Genomic DNA, 20,730 nt, shown 5'->3' with positions numbered 1-20,730 from the left:
ACCTGTGTAAGATGGATTTCTAAGGAATGCTAGAAGTAGACTGATGCAAATCTGGTGGGCTGCTGAGGAGTGGGTACCTGACTCTGGTCCTCCGGTATATCCACTGGGTCACACTTATGGACCGAGCTCCCGGGCCGCTTAAGCCTTTTTGAGACTCGCTTTAACATACTGTGAGCGTGAGCCCGGACAGCCCTGAACTCCTTTCAGAAAGGTTGCCTCAACAGCCTCGACGTGTTGCAATATCCCCCCCACTTCATTCCTGCTATCACATTTGCGCAGTGCATTTACCCAATGCTGAGGTGGTGGAAGTCACAGAAAAAGGCCATTCACCTGCACTCCCGCACTCCACTTCTGCTGAATACACTGGTGAGTGGTAAGTCTGTAGTCTACCGAGGTGAAGACTAGAATTAGAGATCAAGGATCAGGGATGAATATAGCTCTTTCTGGTCGTGGGCAGAAAATGTCTTTGGATGCATCGCTGCAAATGTTTTATTTCCGGATGTGTCAGAGACCATAGAGAGCAAAGCCGGGAGTGGCTGCAGTGAATGAGAAAAGCAGCAAGAAGGTTGAAAGTACAATAAATAAATAACACGTGGCAATGTGAGAGTATTTCTCCCGATGCACAGAATGATGGCCGGCGGAAAATAAAGAAATAAAAATCCACAACTTATGGGTTAACAAACCATTCGATCACATGACAGGGATCAGTTAGAGCAGATAAAACAATAAAGTAATTGTTTTTTTTCCCCTTTGGGTTACTTTTTTTTGTTTGCATTAAGTTGTGGAAACCCTTGCTTCAGTAGAGACAAAAGGTCTGGGATTGTTTTGTCATGACCGAGTTGGTTTCTGAAAAGTATTGAATGCATCATTGTAAGACTGTGAGTAGAGACGACAGCTGTATCCTCTTCTTAAGGTTCCCTCTGGAAGACGCCCTTGTCCGGCCATGATCCTGGTATCATTGTTAGCCGTAACTAACTACCCATTAGCGTAGTGGGGGTGCATCGGAGTGTTTTGGGTCAATTTCGGATCGATTTAACAAAAAGATGGAGCTTAAATTACTGCAACTCGCAGTCATTATAACCAACTGACATAACTAAAAAAAACAACAAAAAAAACAAATGCAAAAGATCCTAAGTTGGCTCAGAGTTCGAAGTAGTGCAGTACGGAACACAAAGACGGACATTTTTAAAGTTGTGCCAGTGTGAAGCCTTCCACTCTGAACCTCTAGTCCAAAAACACACAGACCTGCGAATACCAATGCAGCCCAGGTAGTACTTTGCTTTGTCACTGCATTATTTAACGCGCCTCATACACTTTAAAATCTTTGCCTAGCAATTGCACGCACCATCAAGAATTTAACTGAAAAGGTGACAATGTACTCCACGTGGTAAAAAAGCTTGTTTTGAGATCTGTAAAAGTGTTGCAGATTTAATGTGCGTCTCAGGCAGCTCTGCGGCCAGGCACTGTGGAGCGTTGCCTCACTTCTTTAGAGCCGGAACCAGACAGTCAGTCAGACAAACACTGCACATCCCAACGGAATATAAAACCTGTCTAGAAAAGCAGTTTGGAAAACGCTCCTCTGCACATTTTTAACTTACTAATAAGCTTTTACTTCATCACTTTCAAATAATGCTTTGGGTCTGACGCAATCTGTTAAAGAGGCCGGGAATGGGCGTGGAATAATGTGTTAGGGATGTAATTAGTTAGCAGTTATTACTAACCGCTAAGGCAAGCGTCAGTCAAAATTGATTTGTCTGAAAATGATTTTGTGACATAAAATTAGAGAAAACAAAACAGATCCACATTCTTAGAGGCTAAGATGGCGTCTTTAAAATGATTTGTGTCATCCCACAGTTAAAATTTTGTCCATTGCAAAGCAAATCCTTAAGGTGGACATCAGAAAAAAAAATAAAAGTGCCTTCTTTGCCTTTTTGCCACCATAAGATGGTTTGCAATTATTTTCCAGGATATTTTCTCTTTGCACAGAAAACCACTTGATGCTCGAAGGACAGGAAACGCGTTCTGTCCACTTCACTGGGCAGAAATGTGAAAGCTGTAAACAACATTCAGAGCAATGAATACGTAACAATGATGTGAATCATATTAGAGTTGCATGAGATACCAAATGTGGTCTTAAAAGCTACTCAGATTAGCCTACGAACGCCATTCAGGGCCCCATTTTCACCTTTAATAAATGCCCAAAACATGTCTAGGATCCACGTGAAGCTGATGCCAGAATGTCTTGACTTCTCGGACGGAGCCCAATCCGTCAGCAGACAGCTGGATGATCGTGTGGAGGGAAAAGCAGTGTCGGAACACTTTCCATTTCCTCGCAAAAACAAAAGGTTCTACAGGAACAAGAGACGGTTCAACTCGCACCGCCTAAAAGACGCCGGTGTCAAATCTGAACCCGCGCCTTCGCTTCGACAGGCCCGCCATCAGCTGCTGCTCTTCTCTTCTCCGCTCTGCTCTAGAGCTCGGGCTGTGCCAAGGTTTAGCCCCACATCACCTCACATCATCTCTGCCGCTAACCTGTCCGCCTGGGAGAACGGCCACGGGGAGCTTTATTACAAAGGGCCTGTCAGTGAAAGAGCGGAAAAGCAGCAGCTCTCTGAGGATGTTTTCAGAAGTGTCCGCGTCTGCAGCAGATCAGCAGTGACAACGCGCTGCCCCTGAACCACCCCTCATTGACAGTTAGATCGTCATTAGCTCCGAGCAGCGCTCTCCTTAAAGACAACGGTTACACGTGGAGCCGGATTTAACGGCATTCGGTCACGGCTCGGATCTGTGCCTCACAGAAAGCGAGCTGGATGGCTGTCACCCCGGAGGCGAATGAAGAGATTTTCGTTTAGGTTTGGGGTTGTTCTCCCGGATGCCCGAATACGGAGGAATCAAAGGCGTGCCTTAGTGAAGGCTGTGGTTAAGGAGCACATTAGGTCCATCAAACGGGGTCCAATCGTGTCTGCGATACACTGTCATCAGTTCTCGGTAAAGCCTTTCATACTTTTGAAGTGGTTCAAGCTGAACACGCTCAAAAAAAAAAAAGGTTAGATATTGTCCCCAACCCATGTAAAATTGAAGGTCCGTACTAAGCGACGCCTCTGAATGGCCCACTCACATTTCAATAAACGCAGCTAGGATGGGTCGGAAGGCCAGCCAGGGAGCGCTGTCCTCGTTTTGTGCGCTGTTGACTCCGGTTGGTCCGGGGCCGGAGGTGGTGAGAAGGTAGTGAGAATCACCCGCGTGCTTCGGCCCACCGGCGGGGTTCATCACTTACAGGTGAAAATAAGCGTCGCCGATGTGTCTGCAGGTCCGCACAGGTCAACCGCCGAGTTAGCAGAGACAAAGGCGGCGGAGACGCTAGAGACGAGGCTTTTCAAAACCGAGACAAATCCAGAGCAAAAAGCTGCAGAAATAACCCAAATAAATAAATCAGTGCAAAACAGCAAACAAAATAATCTTCGCTGAAAACATGATTCTTAGCAAACAAATCTGACCCAAATCTTGTAATGCATTCACAGCTCTGGATGACTGTTTCGGGTGTAATTGTGTGTCCTAATTTTAAATTAATTTGAAACATTCATTGATATATCACTATTTTGATTTTTTCCATGAATTAAATGACAGGTTCTTACAGATTTTTTTTTTTTTAAATCAGCCTGAGCCATGGAAGATGCATTAGCCTGCGAACAGAATGACTAATGCTGCTGTTTGTTCATGGTGGGTCCTAGATACAGAGAACCATCAAACTTCCAAGCCAGTAAACAGGATTAAAGCGTGCCTTTTCTTTTTACTCTTGACAACACAGCGTACACAAGTACTTATATGTACTCGATGAAACAAACAATATTCATAACAATCAAACCCTCTGCCCATAGATCCGGCGAAGACTCCATGTGGTAATGAAAGATAACGGTACCAGAACTGCTAACAATCTGACACACTGTATTCTAGCAGTCACTGAAACGCACACCATAGCTTCAGCACCAGGCGTTTGTGCTAGGTTTGTCAACCTCCCACCTTCCAGCTAATTACAATCTGATATTTATTACACCTGCCACATTGAGGCAAGCACTGGCAACATTTCAGGCAATTAGAATCCATTATTTACAAAGAATCATGGATTCTGGTGCCGTAAATTAGATTACCAGAACCTTAAAAGTCAACTCTAAAGCCACATGCATACAGTACGTGGTAAAATATACATATCAGTGTATCGTTCCTCGTACATTTGCTTTTAATTTTTCCTGGCGACCACGGTTTTTAATGGAATGGTACATGCTACAGCTCTGTTGAGTGGTGCTAATCATTCTGTGCATTGGCTTAATTATGTCAGAATGATATTGCTTGGCCTGACCTTGACTTCGCTTGACTTGTCTTAATAACGTAGGCTGTGTAGAAGCCAAATAACCCCCGAGGTTTTCTCCAGCTTCAGGATATCCCTCAAATGCAGACATATTGCCAGGATCACAGCGTTGTACTTCCCCTGACCCGAAGGCCTTAATCTCTTGACAATGCTCTGGCAATTGGCTCACAGCAGCATTCCCAACTCCTGATGTGACACGGAAAAGACTGTTGGGTTAAGTTTGAGTGACCCCAGGGTATAATTGCATGGATTACTCTTCGCAAGATGACTTTTACTCCAACATTTGATCATCCTACCTTCAAATTATTCTCAGTCACCAGTATAACAAAGATCCATCATGTCCGTCCAATCAGAGGTAAACACCCCAGCAGACTTCGTCCCCCTCACTCCAAGGCTTCCTGCCTCTGGTCGTCCTCTGTGAGTCTGAACTTAGGTCCACTGTAGTCCCTCCAAGCCTCGGCATCACTGCCATTTGGGTGATGAGACTCCTCACAGGGAAGGCAGTTGGGGCTCACAGCTTCAGCCTTTGGGGGCTTTGGCCATGTAGCGGTTTGCTGCCAAATCTTCAGACAATGCTATCACATACCAGCTCCACAGGCCTTACTCCCACCCACAGAAGCTTGGAAGGAGAATGACAATGATTTCTCTGGTGCTTTCAACACCATCCAGTTCCTTTTACTTGGGGAGATACTTGGAGCGATGCATGTGGATAGCTTTTTTTTGTTTTCTTTTTTCCCCGGATTAAGGACCGACTTGCTTACTGACAGGCAGCAACTCTTGCCGCTCAGGGCAGCGTATTGGATACACTGTGGCACAGCACGGGGAGACCCCAGGTAGCTGCATTGTCAGTTTATCCAGGTCCATATTATACACATCTCTTTTTAAGATTATACTCAGGGTCATGAAAGCTCCAAAAGTTCTTTGATGACTCCTCCACTGTGGGGCACACGCAGTAGGCAAGGGCACGAAAAGGAGGCACTACCAAGAGAAACCTGGCGGCTGCTACAGGGGCAACCATTTGCAGCTCAACATCAGTGTGACAAAGGAAGCTGGAAGTGACTTTAAGCCTGTCGCCAACCAAGGGGGAGGCGAAAGAAATGGATGGTTTCAGTGGAACCAACAAGCTACTTAACAAGTTCTACTAATCAGCGGAGGCCAGGGCACATTGGTAATGGCCGAGAAGAAAACAGGATTAAGAGTGATGATGATGCTGCACAGGCCAGGAGAAGATGAAGACTAAGCTGAACTCCATCTTAGGCTCCTACATCGCACATGATCCACCTCATCTGTCCAAAACACAACGTCAAGCGCTGCTCGGCTTTGTCATCAGTCATCAGGCAGTGCCATGATTCTTTTTTTTTTTCCCCTACATACCTCCCACATCAGCCAGCTTGGAGCAAACTGAACTCTGCTGCCCTTCTCTGACAGCTTAAGGTACTGAATATCACATGTTTGCTTTCAGAGCAGTGTAGGCTGTTGTTAATATGTAGCGCCATGCAGATGCGTGTGTGTGTAGCCGTTTTTCAAATTATGGAAACCATGGCTACACAGGTTAAAAACCCCAGGAGCATGCATTACATTATGTGAATGACTCTGACATTTTTTTCCCATATTGATTATGACTATAGTTTTGACATCATGTAGATATAACCAAGGACTATAGTATGTCTGTAGGCTATGTGAGATTCTGCATGTGTACACATATCTGATTGTGTGGGTGGGTGGAGCGGGGCCCTATCTCACACATCCTTTCACGGGGATTCTGAATTTCTCGCACCACACCTGAGATATTCTAATACAAAGAAACAGGAATAAATGGGAACATCCCAGTGAAGGCAGAGAGCACAACAACATTCCACTGCACACTCACTGATAAGGACAGGCAGAGAAACTACACTGAGATATTATTATGAAAGGACTGCAGATTAAAATACACATATCAAGCATTTATTAGTGATAAATTAATAAGTTGACGCGCACTGGATGTTTCTGTCTAATGTGCGTGCGTGTGTGACGAATCACGGAAAGTTCCCACAAGATTTTTTTATTTTTTATTTTTTTATAAAATAACACAGGGAACTCCGTGAAGGGTTAACGGATCGCAAGGCTGCCAGATGTGGCCAATTCTGCATCCCTTCTCCCGAAACATTTATTTGCTGAAGTGGAACGAAAACAGCAGCCGTGGAAAATTAAAAGTCATAATTGCAGTTGTATCACATGCGCAAATCAATACGCACACGAGCTCTCCCAACGCTGATTAGGAGCACCCCGACTCCGTGCATCCTCAACACGACATTAAGCAACGTGACCAATATCATTCAAGGACATGGAGCGGTCCGGCTAAGTGCCGAGTTTTGCACGCCGTGCTGCAACTTGCACGGTTGCACCTACAAGACGCTATTTGTGAGAGGTTTTGGTGACCTTCAGTAACTCCTGGACGAGCGCACGGGGCGAAGCAGGAGTCGGTCCCCGTGTTGCACGAGAGACGGTGCCATTTGTGATGCGGGAATGAAACAAGAGACTTACTTTAAGACGGCGCTGTCCCCCTGTCTGACGGTGATGTTGTCCTTTAAAACAGAATCCCCGGTTCTGGCTGGAACTCCTGCAGGTACAAGGAATAACAATTTAAGTCCGAGGACGACAAGGCATTTCCCAGGCACCGCCAGATAGCCACCAATTCCCATGTTTGTTTTTGTTCTGTCACTGCGCAACTTCCAAGAAAACTTGAGCCGTCAGATATTCCTTTTTGCGTCTTAAAGCTGCGCACCGCAAAATTCCTCTCCACTAAACAAAGATGCAGTGTAGTCTACTGGAACTGCGGTTGACCCGGTTTTTTTGCGCCAAGTAAACAGCCTTGTTATGAAATGCTGTCCGTGCCGATAAACGCAGGGGAGGAAGGATGATAATGATGATGATGATAACAATAATAATAAAAAAAAGTGTCTTTTCCTCCCACCAGCCACTCTAGGAAACTGACTTCGGAGGAGGAGGAGAGAGGAGAGGAGGGAAAAAAAAGCACCGCGTTTCTCGGAGAAATGCGCACCGTCTCCTCCGCTTCAAACTGTAATCGCCGTGAAATGGATGCTCTCACAGAGATGCATCAGCCAAGTCTCCTTGAATGTTTCCCTCTCTCCCTCGCTTGTCGGCTGGGTGAGACTGTGTAAAGCTGTGAATACTCAAAGCAAAATGCTGAATTCGCTTCAGTGCGTTTCCCCCCCGTTAAGAAGACCCAAGCTCCTGAAATCTCTCTCTCTCTCTCTCTCCGTCTCCCCCCTCCCTCCCTTCCTCTTCTCTCTATCACTACCTCCCTCCCTCCATCCCCCCACCACCACCGCCACCACCTCTCAGTTAATTGCCAGGTAGCATCGCTTGCATGTACCATGTGGACCATATGGTCCGCCGCCTGCAGGGTTCTCATATTCATGTGTGTTGTAGTAAATGGGTCCTTGAGGGGCGCTTATAGGGGACACTCCTATTTATCAACATGACAATGGCCTAACACATTATTTGTTACGGTGCTGAATGTGACTTCATCACAGGGAGAACCCATGCGTGTGAAAGGATCACAGATGCTGATTTAGTTTGCAGGAGTGTAAGCATGTGCACTACATATGGAGGAGGGGGGCCAGTATTCACTACGGTGCTAATTGGAATCACTTGTAGCTCGCCGACTCTGAGTGGGGGCACCCAGTGGCCCAGAGGCTACAAAAAAAAAAAAGAAAAAAAGAGGACTTGTTCAATTTCACAATGATTTAATTCAGTTCACAACAATTCAAATCAGAGCCTGAATCAAGACTGAGCATTTAATAATAGGCGTCACGCGTGCCACTTGTTCCTCGGCGAGAGCCGCTCCGTCGCACTCGAAGCGCAGTTTTTGTTGAGCGATTTAAGATGGAGGTGTGCAAACGGGACTCCCACGACTCCCAGGGAGCGGGTCAAGGACCACTTCTGGCGACTGGTGCGCGATGGAGAAAGCTTCCGCGCGGCCGCAGCATGAGGAAGCCCGAGGGAATAGACGAAACGCGAGCAAAATTAAGGCCCATTGTCATCCACTTGACAACGGGTGCGTTGCAAGAAGCACAAACGGCAACTGAATCGCTCCCAGGACTGTGGAGCGAGATTCATATGCAGCGTTATCCAACCATCTACCTGGAAATGTTTGTTTTTATTGGTCAAATAATGTTCGATTCTTAAAGTAATCATCTCACCAAAACACTTGTGTATAACTTGCTTATCCCTAAAGAAATAACTATTAATATAGTAATGTAATATATAAATAGAATTATAAGATTGTAAGCCTCGAGATGTGTATATTGTCAGATTATTTGAAATGCCAGCCAATAAGCAAAATAATAACTAAACACCAGCACAATACAACAGAACGCAACAGTTCTTGCGGCATGTTTCTGTTTTCGGTCGTGTTGTGAGCATTTGCAGCACCCTTGCTCTCAAATGGTTTAAAGCGTATTTCGTGTATCTTTTTCTAAAGGTGGGGTGCACTGAGCCTATGGGGAAAAATATGCAAAATCTTCCTCAAGACTGTTAGAGAGACACACATCTACAAAACACAAAGAGTTTAGAGCGGAGGTCTGCTGCCTGTTGCCCGTAACGTCATCCGCGGTGCAATGAAGGCCGGGGCAACGAGCAGGCGAAGGAAGCAAGCGAGCGCTCGCGCGGTTTCAAATCCTTCATTAACGTAGATCTGTGTTTACATGTTGCATATTACTGAAATTATCTTTGCACCATTTACACCGCCAGGGGTTAGGATGTATTCCAGCATTAGTAGCTGTTAGTAGCTTGCTTAATCTAATAAGACCACCCCGCGCGAGATGAATGACCAGTTGTGTTCATTTTACACCGTGAATTAAGCAAAGAATCAGCCTGGAGGTGTGTAGATCAAAATTTGCTCTCTAATAAATGTGTCACAAGATGAATTCTGCAATAACATAAAAAAAATAATAACAATTTAGAATTTTATTTTGAAGTGCCTCCTACCAAAGAGGCATTTTTAGGCCAGTGACGCTCGAAATGAACGAGGTGATTTTGCAGTAGTGAAATCTACCACTGACCTCCACCTGAAGCGACCGTCGTCTTCAATTAAACTCTGCACTAAGCTCAACCTTCTGATCAGAGAATTCCATTTTTTTACGTTGCATTGTTGGCAAGCGTGCAGACTATAGCAAAACCCCCTCTAGTGAAAGCTGCAGGGAGCTTTGGTGAAGGTGTCAGTTCTCACAAATGCACTAGGCGGATGAAAAATGTCGTCATGCCCTCATGTTAACTATGTTGTAAAATGTAAGAAATATATATATATAAATTAGAAATGACACCGAAGCAAATGGGTGCATCTCTGATTCATTCTTGTTACATACTCTGTACCAGGGGTCTTCAACGTTTTTCAGGTGAAGGACCTTCAAACTGCTGGAGAGATTAAGTAGAGACCTACTACTGTATATGTGTTCTATATTAAACTTGGCTTTGAGCTGTTTATCCATGATTATTAGCATTTTGCTCTCAATATTAAGCTGTTAATTTACTCAATTCATCTTAATGTGTGTTTTTCAAGACATTTGTGGGGGGAAATTTTAAAAAAAAAAGTATAAAAACTGTCTAATCAACCAAAGATTTTGCGACCCCTCGGCAGTACCTTTGTGGACCTAGGGGTTGCGCACCTACTGTTGAAGACCTTTGCTTTATATTTTAATATACACCGATCAGGCACAACATTATGACCACTGACAACCAAATTACAGAAAATAACATTAATCATCTTGTGACAATACAATGTTCTGCTGGGAAACTTTTGGACTTATTTGGACGCCACAGGACACCCTCAGAAGGCCCACGAAGGTCCATACCTCTGATGAATCACAACCGTTTTGGAAGCACAAGGGAGCCCAACACAATATTAGGATGGTGGTCATAATGTTATGACTTATTGATGTTTAAGACTAATGGCAATAAAGTAAAGCTGCGTTTCGTGGCTTCAGTATTGACCGGAGTTCAGCAGCCGTTTTAAAATAAAAAAAAAAGGAGCGGGAAGAGAGGTAACTTTTAGGGAAAGTGTTCAAGTTAATGAGAGTCTGAACTTCACTGAGCCACATTCGTTTTGTTTACTAATGCGCTCCTGCTCCGTTTCTTCCCAGTCCCCCTATCTGTATGCACGGAGGGGTTCGCTGGCCGCCAGGGATGAGAGTGGCACTTTGCTGCGCATCTAACAGCGGCTCTCGGAATCGCTATGACAGCTTTTGAGGCTCATGAGGAGATTGAACAAGATAACGTCTTTACCTTAACATCAATTTGGGCTCCGTTGTTAAGATCCTGAATGGGAAGTGTCAAATGATAAAGCGCTGGCAGCGCTGGATGCCATCGCTGGGGGGAGATACAAGTAACACATGGCACTGTTCTTGTCTGGCATCAAATGTTTGAGCAAGTGTGAAAGCACTGATGGGCTTATATTTACAGGCTCAAGTCGGCACTCGGGTGTTTGTTCATCAGTCTTGTCACACATACAATTGACTTCGCAATAAAAGCACCCCTCCTGGCAGCGCACCCACTAAGTGCACGCTGCGATACGTTACCAAACAGACAATTTTAGATTTTAGAGAAAGGAATTTTAACTAGGCTGTTAACCAATTGTGCGGTGGCAACAGCTGAGCACTTTAACCTTGGCACGACAGGAGTGAGCCGTGGGGTTTCGTTAACCACAAAATATTTCATCCCCACTGTCCTGTACGTCTCATTTATTCTGTTTTTAACCATTTCAAGGAAATGGCACAACTCCCCTGCTTTGTATTCTGGAAGGTCTTCGGCCCAACACCCATGACTAGTTGGGCAGAGGCCTGACATACACAATTCAGTATTTGTTATAACATATGAGGGGAGCGTCACATTAAGCAAACTGTTGTTGAGTTTATTGGAAGCTTGTTATTGAGGAATTATGATGATGTCTTTTGCCAGAGAAATAGGGAAAAGATAAGACTTAATTAAAATGATATCTGCCTGGGATGCAACACGAGTCCTGACTGTGTGCACGTCTTAATGGTTTTTAAATTAAAACCCCTCCCTGACCTCAGCAAAATCTAAGATATGTGGTCTTAATTAGAGTCAAGGGTACAGGGAGGGGAGTGGGCTGAGGTGCTTCCTCACAGACACAACCCCCCCTTCCCTCCCTCCCTCCCTCCCTCCCTCCCCCCCTCCCCAGTCAATTAGGGCCGCATTTGGCCACGCGGCGTTGCCTTGAAACCTGGCTGGCGTCCGCCGCCAATGCAACGAGCGTGCAGTGGGTATAATAAGAACACTGTCAACTGAAGTAATGAAGATTAGCAGGTATGTGAAGTCGCTTCAGCTATCAGCTCCACGCAGTGGTGTTTAGAGGATAAAATAAGGCCGCAATCCATTTCAATCTGTGTCATGTGCATTATATTTTTGACCCTCACTGTTCAGCCTTACAGCAGGTCAGGTGAATGCGTTGACCTTGCCAAGGCTTCACAGCAAGCGAGGGTGCCAAGCATGCAGAAATGACAAATTAGAATGGCATTGTTTTGCGGCGCGGCTCTCATGCATCATTCTTGATGTTTCGGGTAAACACAGATAGAGGCGAAGCAAAAGAAAGCGGCAGACGCGCGCGGCGAAACGGGAGGTGGACGTATCGATTTCAACATGCTTAAACGGGCAAATAAATTGTGCTTAAATATTTTTGACTGCTCGCTGCAGTATAAAGTTCACGTCTCGCGCTTCTCATTTGTTTTACATGCAGTGACATTCACATAATTTCCTGCCGCAGCGCATTAACACCGGACCCTGGGTGGTTTACTCAGACAATCCATGCTAATCTTTATTCATATCATGCAAGGATGAGCGGAGTTAGCAGACAATGGACAGGCTTCTGACCAAAGCAAACTAATACCCAAGCAAAACCATGGACAGACTGAATAAAGAGCGCTCACTCAATGGGTTCAGTCATCTGCAGAAGCTCAGATTCTCCTCTCACACAAATGTTATACAACTTACTCACGAAAGGGCAACGTTCTTCAGGCTGCCCAGCCGCAATTCTAAACAGTCTCTGCAAGTCCTGTCCAAGTGGGAGAGTATTTTACTATGGGGGGGTCTACCTTTCATTGTTTGAATGATTCACAAATTATTATTAGCATTAGCTTGTTTGAAAGACATTTTTATGTGATTTACTGCGTCCATGCCAACAGGATCAACCCTCCTTTGTGTCATATCTCGATAGATTGTTTCCTAAGGTCTCTGATTATGTGAACAACTCTGTACAAATGTTCAATACTAAGGGTTTTGTCTTCAAATACTGATCAGCCACAACATTAAATCCACTGACAGGAGAAGTAACATTGTAACCATCTTGTAACAATGCAAATGTTCTGCTGGGAAACTTACGGACCTGGCATTAGTGTTTCCACTGGAAATTCAAGTCAATGTGAGTGTTTCCACCAGGTGCGCTCCAGCGCTGGACCTGGTGCCTCGCGGCTAAAAATACGCAGCTCTATTGTTTCGCTTGATGCTTGGAAACCGCGCCAATAAGAGTAGATCGAATCATTCATGCAGGGAGTCCATTGGAAAACAGTGGATCCGGGTGATTTTCAAAATAAAATACTACGTGCAGTCTTTTACTTTGGAACATCAACACTACGTATTGGCTTCAACTCGGTTCAACTCTGCTTTCAAAAAATAAAAGCAAAATTCACTTTAAATCTTAAACTAGAACTAAATGGCCTCTAAAGGAAATTCATTCTTTCTCCATCAAAATTTCATAAACCATTCTATTGTTTTATTGCCCTTCACACTTGCCACGCAATCAGGGTCCTACAGAGAGATCATCTATGGTCATGCAGTGTTCACACAGGCAAATAATTGTTTTGCTTGAATCCTCGCGTGATCTCATCCAGCCGCAGCGGTAGATGTTCTGCTCGAAGATGTGCCTGTTGTGGCATGGTACAGCGCAGCGACAAAGGCGGTGACGCACTTAATGCCACTTAGATATGTACCACCCACGTAGATCACACTGGGCAACCCCACCTCATAGCAATGGCGCCATCCCCAGCAGGATGCAGTTTGACACAAACACACACACACGGAAATGGTTTAGGAACAACTCAAGAAACATGAAGAACAGCACCAGGTGTTGATCAGTTTGGGATCTAGTGAAATTGGAGGCCAGGTCAAGTATTTGTGGGATGCACTGGAACAACACCACAGGACAGAAGGTCCATGTCCATTCTCTGATGAGTCATAACTGTTTTGGTAGCACAAGGGAGACATACACTGATCAGGCCTAACATCATGACCTGCCTAATATTGTGTAGGTCAGTCAACATAAGAAACATCCACATCTCTTCTTTCGGTGTGGGTGCTATCACATATTAAACATCTGTCTATCCCTTCGCAGTCCGTTTGGGTTATTTTTCTCTGCTCCATTTCATCATGTCTGCTTTCCCACACAGTCAGATCGTAGGCAAACAGAATAACTTAATTCCTTGTAAACATCACTACTTTTGTTCAGAGTTGTGCCCAGTCCCCGAAAAGTCCTTTAAATTCGCTGCAATTCTGCCTTTCAGACCCTCTGACGTCCAGCCTTCCTTCCCATTCCTCCCCATCTCATCCCAGTTGTCCATGGGGTCTCAACTCAAGACTCAGTTCCACCATCACCAGCATCTAGGCTCTGGTCCTGTCCCTATCTGCTGCCTTCATCTGGATCTCTATGATGTTGCTTGCTCATTGGGGTCCAACTGACAAAATATTCATTTCCCTTTACTTATTCAGTAAATGTTACACTTCACTTAAACATTTTCTCTCGCTTTTAGACTAGTATCAGTACAATCCAACCTGCTGAAAAGTTAGCAGGTCAACAACAAATGAAAATGTCACTTGGCTCGTCACAGTTTCCTTTTTCTGGGTCATTATTGCGTATGTATATGCATAATAGAATAAGGGCAATTGACAAGTGATTGAAGGATAGTTTTAACATTTTTTCAAGTGCATCCTAATGCAAATTCCACATGCCTACATGTGTACCAATCATCCATTAGCAACACCCACTCATTATTTAGGATGTTGCAGAGGTGGTTGCCTAAATTACATATGGATCAAGCTATAACCCTGAACCGCAGGCCGCCAGAAACTCAGGATGGACACAGAGAGAAAGACAGCCATTCAGGACAACACCCAGGTGAACAGGTGGGCTTGGGAAGGGCTCTGTCGGTGATTACATTAACTCAAATAACATTCACTAAAAGTCTGGTTCTTTACAGCTCCTCACTCATTAGCACAAATAATAGTCAAGAATATTTGCATATTCTTCCTAATTGTGTGTATGCAAGACACAATACACAATATTTAAGGAAGGATCTTACTGAAAATGCTTCCTTCCATAATTTATACATCGACGAGGCGCCTGAGAAGACTATGTCACTGTTCTCAAAACAACTGCAAATCAGCCACAGGGTGAACAGAACCATAGACTGTGGTATGCATGAATGAGAAAATCCTCCCCCAGCTTCTGCTGACTGTACTGTATATACACACACCGATCAGACATAACAATATCAACACCCTCTTAGAATAATGGCCCATGTCATTTTTTCCTTTTTTTTTTTTCTTTTGTGGGGGCCTCTGTGGAGCAGCTTTGTTCCAGTGCATCCCACAGATGCCTGACCTAGCCTCCAAATTCCCTAGACCTCAAACTGATCAACACCTTGTGCTGTTCTTCATGTTGGGCGAGTTTGATCCGTTTGTGTGTGTGCGCCTGTGTCAGTAGTGGCATCTGGCTGGATGGTCTGGTCTGGTCTAGGTGGCTGGTACATGTCTAGGGAACAGGTCCAAAAGTTTGGCAGCAGAACATTGTATTGTCATAAGATGGTCGGCGGTATTTACTTCTCCTGTCAGTGGTTTTAATGTGGAATCTCTGGGATTTCTGACTGTCTCGTAGGCTGGCAGCCAGCTGGCACCTCCCCCACCCACAACATTTTTGTATGCAAAAGCTGGTCTGGGTCCTCTAGGCCAATTAAATCGCTTTCTTACGTAATTGGCTGAAATGGAGGCTTGCCTGTGTTTTCTCTTTGAGAACAGACTGATTGATTCTGTTGTTTCTTTCTTCTTTTAATCAAATAGAAAGTTAATCCAGGTTTGCTTTAAACTGTGTAGGAGCTTAAGTGCTCCTGGCATGAGGAGCTGTACATGACTCCAACTTTGATCTCAGATAACTACATCTGCCCCAGTCTTGACTTATCAGACAGCTTATATCAGATGCCTTCACTGCAGTCACAGCATGTGGAACAAATCGGTGTTTATGTCTGTAGCCAAGCCCTAAAATGGAAGGTTTATATTTCTCTGCTCTCAAGTCGTCCTGGACTTCTTCCCATCTGATCTGATCCCAGCCCTCCGCAACTGTCTCCTTGCTAATGTTGCACAATGTGTAGCGAAGTCTGTCAATGAAAGCATGGGGGCATGAATTATTAAAGAAGCTGCTACCTTTAAATGATCGGAATACCCAGGCATCCCATGGTATCAATAGGTGAAATATCCTCTGTGTTCCCAGCCTGTATGTGTTCAGCAGATATGCTGATAGGTATATCAGGGGCTCTCCCAATGACCTTGTGTGTCTTTCCGAAGCAGATGTGTGTGCTAAAAGCCATGGCATTCGTATGGAGCATGTTTGAAGGGATCTTAACAGTGTGTTCAAGTTTTCTTTTTCATTCAGTTGGTAGTTAACTTTGCTTTTTCTACAAACACAGGGGTTCCCCAAATCCAAATCCTCCTGCATTAAGGCCTCTGGCTTTGATGAGACCATACGAGCATATTTACTCTTTCAGTACAAAAGAGATGAGGTTTAAAATTTGTAAAATATAAAGAGAAACACAGAGGAAAACTATGATCCTACTATTGTTTAGTTCTTGCCTCCAACAAAGCTCAGGTGCATCAGGATGTGGACACAGGCCTTCTGAGGGTGTCCAATAGTATCACAAGGACATTAGTAAGGGAGCCTTTGGGTCCTATGGATGAATTTGGGGTATGGGCAGTTTGGAGTTTGTTGGGGGGGGGTACCTGGTCAGCAACAATATTTAGGTGGGTGGTACGTGTCTAAATAAGCTCTACGTGAATACCAGGACCAGGATTTCTCAGTGTTTGTTTCAGTGCCACTAAAAGAAGGCTTATGTAGCACACCTCAGTACTGCTGAAATCAAATCTAGAATCTGTGCCACGTAAAAGGTTTGGATAACTGTCAGAGATAGTATTTCAACAGTAACCCGGGGGGAAACCTAATAATTTTTTGGAGCATGTTAGAGCAAAGAGATAAGACTAATGTGGAGCAAAATTATCCGACAGTATTTAGTTTATAACAAAGACATTTTCACAGCTGCTTCATGAGTAAACAATTACCGCCTCTTTCCTTGACAGACTAAAAGTTTCATTATTAAAAAAAGAGTCCCCAGAGAAAGACAGTGTTGATAAATAGTTACCAGAGTTTGCGGTTATCTAGGACAAAGTCAACATGCCTCTCGGTTCGAAGCCAACGTCAGTTTCATCAACATTAAATTGTTCATTTGTATGTATGCAAATGCCGCCGTCTTTAAACCTAAGGTTATAAACAATTTAGGTGCTGACAACAAGAGTGCCCAATCTGAAGTGGGTGGGTGGGAGAGGGGAGGGGGGGGGCTTGGTAATGCTTATTTAGGCAGACACTGTCATCCCAAAGACGGATCCCCTCACTTCAAGGTGAACGCATCTGACTGAGCAATTTCCATCCAAATATTAGTCAAATGGAACTAATACCTTGGGATGGAATACATCAACCACTCAGATCTTATTTGGCATAACATGGATGGCAAAGTTGGGAAAAATATCTACGACGAGAGGATGCTTAGAGGCACATGATTTCAGCCAGTTAATCATCCAGTTTGGACATCAGCAGGAGTCAGTCAGAAAATCTTATCAATGATTAATTACTTTCAGTCCCACCTTTGTTGCCAAACAGCAGCAAATATGCTGACAACGTATACAGTACCATAAGAGAGAGAGTAAAAATGGCCTGCATGGCAGGGTTCAGATTTGCCAGAACACATCTTGATGATCACCAAAACTTTTGGATATGTATCCCTCATTACATATAGCGTAATAATAACACCACATTTCAGAAAAAGAACACCATAGCAACAGTAAAATCTGGTAGTGGTAGTGTGATGAGTGTCTGGGACTGTTTTGCTGCTTCAGGACCTGGAAGACTTGCTGTGATAAATGGAACCATGAATTCTGCTGTGAGCCAAAAAATCCTGAAGGAGAATGTCCAGCCACCTGTTTGTCCTGCTGCAGAACCCAAGTTCACTTCAGCTTGAGGTCACAATGATCCAAAACACACCAGCAGGTCCACCCCTGAATGGCTGAAGAAAACCAAAATGAAGACTTTGGAGCAGTCTAGTCCAAGTCCAGACCTGAATCCTATTGAGATGCTGTGGCAACTAAAAAGATGGTTCATGCTCGAAACCCTCCAATGTGGCTGAATTACAATAATTTTGGGTCAAAATTCTTCTGCAGCACCGTAAAAAACTCATTGTAAGTTATCGCAAATGGTTGATTGCAGTTCCTGCTGCTAAGGGTGCCCCAACCAGTTAATAGGTTTAGGGGGCAATCACTTTTTCCACACAGGGCTATGTAGGTTTGGGTGTTGTTTTCCCTTAATAAAACCCTTCATTTAAAAATTGCATTTTGTGTTTACTTGTGTTAACTTTTTCACACCACTGTATGTCCCTCTATAAATTGGATTATTTAGTTATAAACTTAACTAAAAGTCTGGATTTTCAGGCATACAGACGTATTATAATGATGTTGTGGAGAAAGTCATTGGATGCTCTTGGATCCACAAGCAGCTAAACCACAGTAGTCCTCTGTATATCCAGTATGTTAATGGCTGCCCTTGTTTGTAAAGCAGAAAATGAGAGTTTTGCCACAGGAACAGTGTGCCTGACATGTATTGTGGTCACAACACATTCCAGATACTTTCATCACAAGATTTTCCTGTCAACATCTAATAAGGGCAAGATGCCAAAAAGGAAAAACCTTTAGAAAGAGAAAAAAATAGTCTAGGTGATTATGTGTTGGCTGCAAATATATGCAGAAGGACAGACAAAAGTGGCCAAAATAGAGTACCAGGCTGCTCAATGTTGCTATTGATTTATCTTCTAAAATACAGTCTAGCGTCATTATGCGTGTTTAGAAAAAGCACAAAGAAAGACACAAATATCAAATTTCTACCATGTTTTTCATTCAAACTTAGGGTTAGGGTTAGGGTTACCCTAACCCATTACTTATTTTAGTGAGTTTATTTTCTAAATAGCTAGTGCATATAAAATCATATATAGGAAGTGTATGTCCCTAAGGATATTTATTTAGCCAAGATACAATATATTACCAGAAGGAAGTGAAAATCACTTCATTTTTTCATTTTTTTTTAATATAATGCAAACCCACAGAAAAGTCCAACATTTACAAACAAGTCAGTATCTAATTTATAGTAGATGCTTATTTTGCTAGTTGGCCTCAGCTGTTGAAAATATAGTTGAGTTATTGCTTGAGGATATTGCCAAGATACTAACAGTAGGTGTTGTGTTATTCATCTGTTCATATATAGTAATTTGATGATGTTTCAGCAGCCACTACTGGATATTTTCTGTTCCTTTCTGTGAATTTCTGTGATTCAAACTGTGCCTGTTTAATTGATTTTAATACTTTTGTACATCATGGCTATCCTGTCTAAATATACCTGTGGCGATGATGGCTGTATGAGTGATGAACCAGTTGTGCACGACTGAAAAGCATCTTGTAGACTGGATTTTCCAAACTTTGTGCATTTCAAACAACATTTCCCAAGTCGATAAATATTACAATTTGATGTACTTTATGAGACTTGAGAAGTCAGAAATTCTGAGGGGGAAAGTAGAGATTTTATTGTCGGTTATATCTGTCCCAATGCACCGTGCAGTCCATTTGGCTTCTGGTAGCTTCTTATCATGGAGAATAATTGTATTTGTGCACACAAACTCTGGCTTGTCAGCACGGTGAGCCAAGGCTTCTCCATGCAGAGGAGACAGTAATTCAGTGCTGAATCTGTAATTTAAGAAAATCTGTCATATACTGGCCTCATTTTACACGGGAGGAATATGTTCCCAGAAATCAATGATTTCTTTATAGTCGAAGCCAGCGCTGCATGAAACTGATAGTCTGTGTGGTTTATTTGAAGCAGACAACTGCTACAGCTCCAGCAGCAGCAGCAGCAGCTGGTACTGGTGCCAGAGGTCACAGATCAGAGATTCAGTTTGACAAAAACATAAACTGTGCACTGCAAGTCTTCTTTAATGGTGTTTGAGAAAGAGGTGGGCAAGACATGACACATTTTGCAGACATATCATTAGTCTGCATAGTCAGATTTAATGGTCAGATTATGGCCCTGGTTATAAGCCATTGGGATTTCATGAGCTTGTTTAAACAGATACGGAGAAAAAAAAATACCTCTGCATGCAATTGGATACTCCTTCAACCAAACAGTGCCACTATGTTGTGAATAAATTTAAGTCCTTGACGCACAGGTGACGTGAATGACTGTCCATCATGATTTGGTCTGCTCAACAGATCTTCGCAGGCGCATAACCAGCTTCCAACAGGCTGATCACAAACCAACTTTCCACCACAAAAAAGTGTGAAATGTATGGGTAGGGATAGAGATAGCAACTACATTTATATTCTTAACAGTGTCTGTGAAGGTTCTCAGTCATCCAGGTCATGGTAATCCAAAAGGCATTGAATAAAAGTAACTGGACTTGTAGAATTTCTTGAAGATGTTTCGCCACTCATCCGAGTAGCTTCTTCAGCTCTGAGAGACTAGTGGGAAGTTGAGGTGTAGATAGGCAAAATCTGTGGGTAAACCCTTCAGAATCTTACTTGAGCAGAAACTGGTGCTACTACTTTCCATAATGACTGAGTACTTAAAGAGGGGGGACTGTGTCTAGGCTACTATTGTCAATGGGAGCTTCCACAGTCTGCTCTGTGTATTTGAAATAAACTGGAATGCGCCGTTTTCTGAAAATTTTTCTCAGTTTCTCCGATACACCATCTACGTAGTGGATAACAATTCAGTTGCCTTTATTCAACACGTTTTAGATTATTTGTAACAGTGTATTGATCTCATTGTCACCAAAACTTGATCCATCACCTTCCCAGTTATCGTCTGGTTTTTCTTCATAAACTAAACTGTCATTAGTGGCTACCATTTCTTTCAACCCTTCCCTGTTCCTGGGTTGTGCACTTTGTGCAAAAGTCAAAACTATTAGGATTTATATTTCATATACTGTTAA

General features: G+C 43.5%; 1 protein-coding gene across 2 annotated transcripts in view; it reads right to left on the bottom strand.

The window, feature by feature from the left end:
• Positions 1-20,730, bottom strand: part of opcml (opioid binding protein/cell adhesion molecule-like) — a 274,929-nt gene that overhangs the window by 154,617 nt on the left and 99,582 nt on the right. Inside the window, exon 2 of one of the 2 annotated variants that reach the window (XM_047607060.1) lies at positions 6,893-6,968. In XM_047607060.1, the coding sequence (XP_047463016.1) occupies positions 6,893-6,968 (76 nt within the window). Of the gene's footprint in view, positions 1-6,892; positions 7,620-20,730 lie in introns of those variants that run through there. The other variant, XM_047607059.1, reaches the window with a different exon arrangement.

The sequence above is a fragment of the Mugil cephalus genome, chromosome 15, assembly GCF_022458985.1.
Source record: "Mugil cephalus isolate CIBA_MC_2020 chromosome 15, CIBA_Mcephalus_1.1, whole genome shotgun sequence".
Lineage (NCBI taxonomy): Eukaryota > Metazoa > Chordata > Actinopteri > Mugiliformes > Mugilidae > Mugil > Mugil cephalus.
This window is presented reverse-complemented; position numbering and strand designations above follow the sequence as displayed.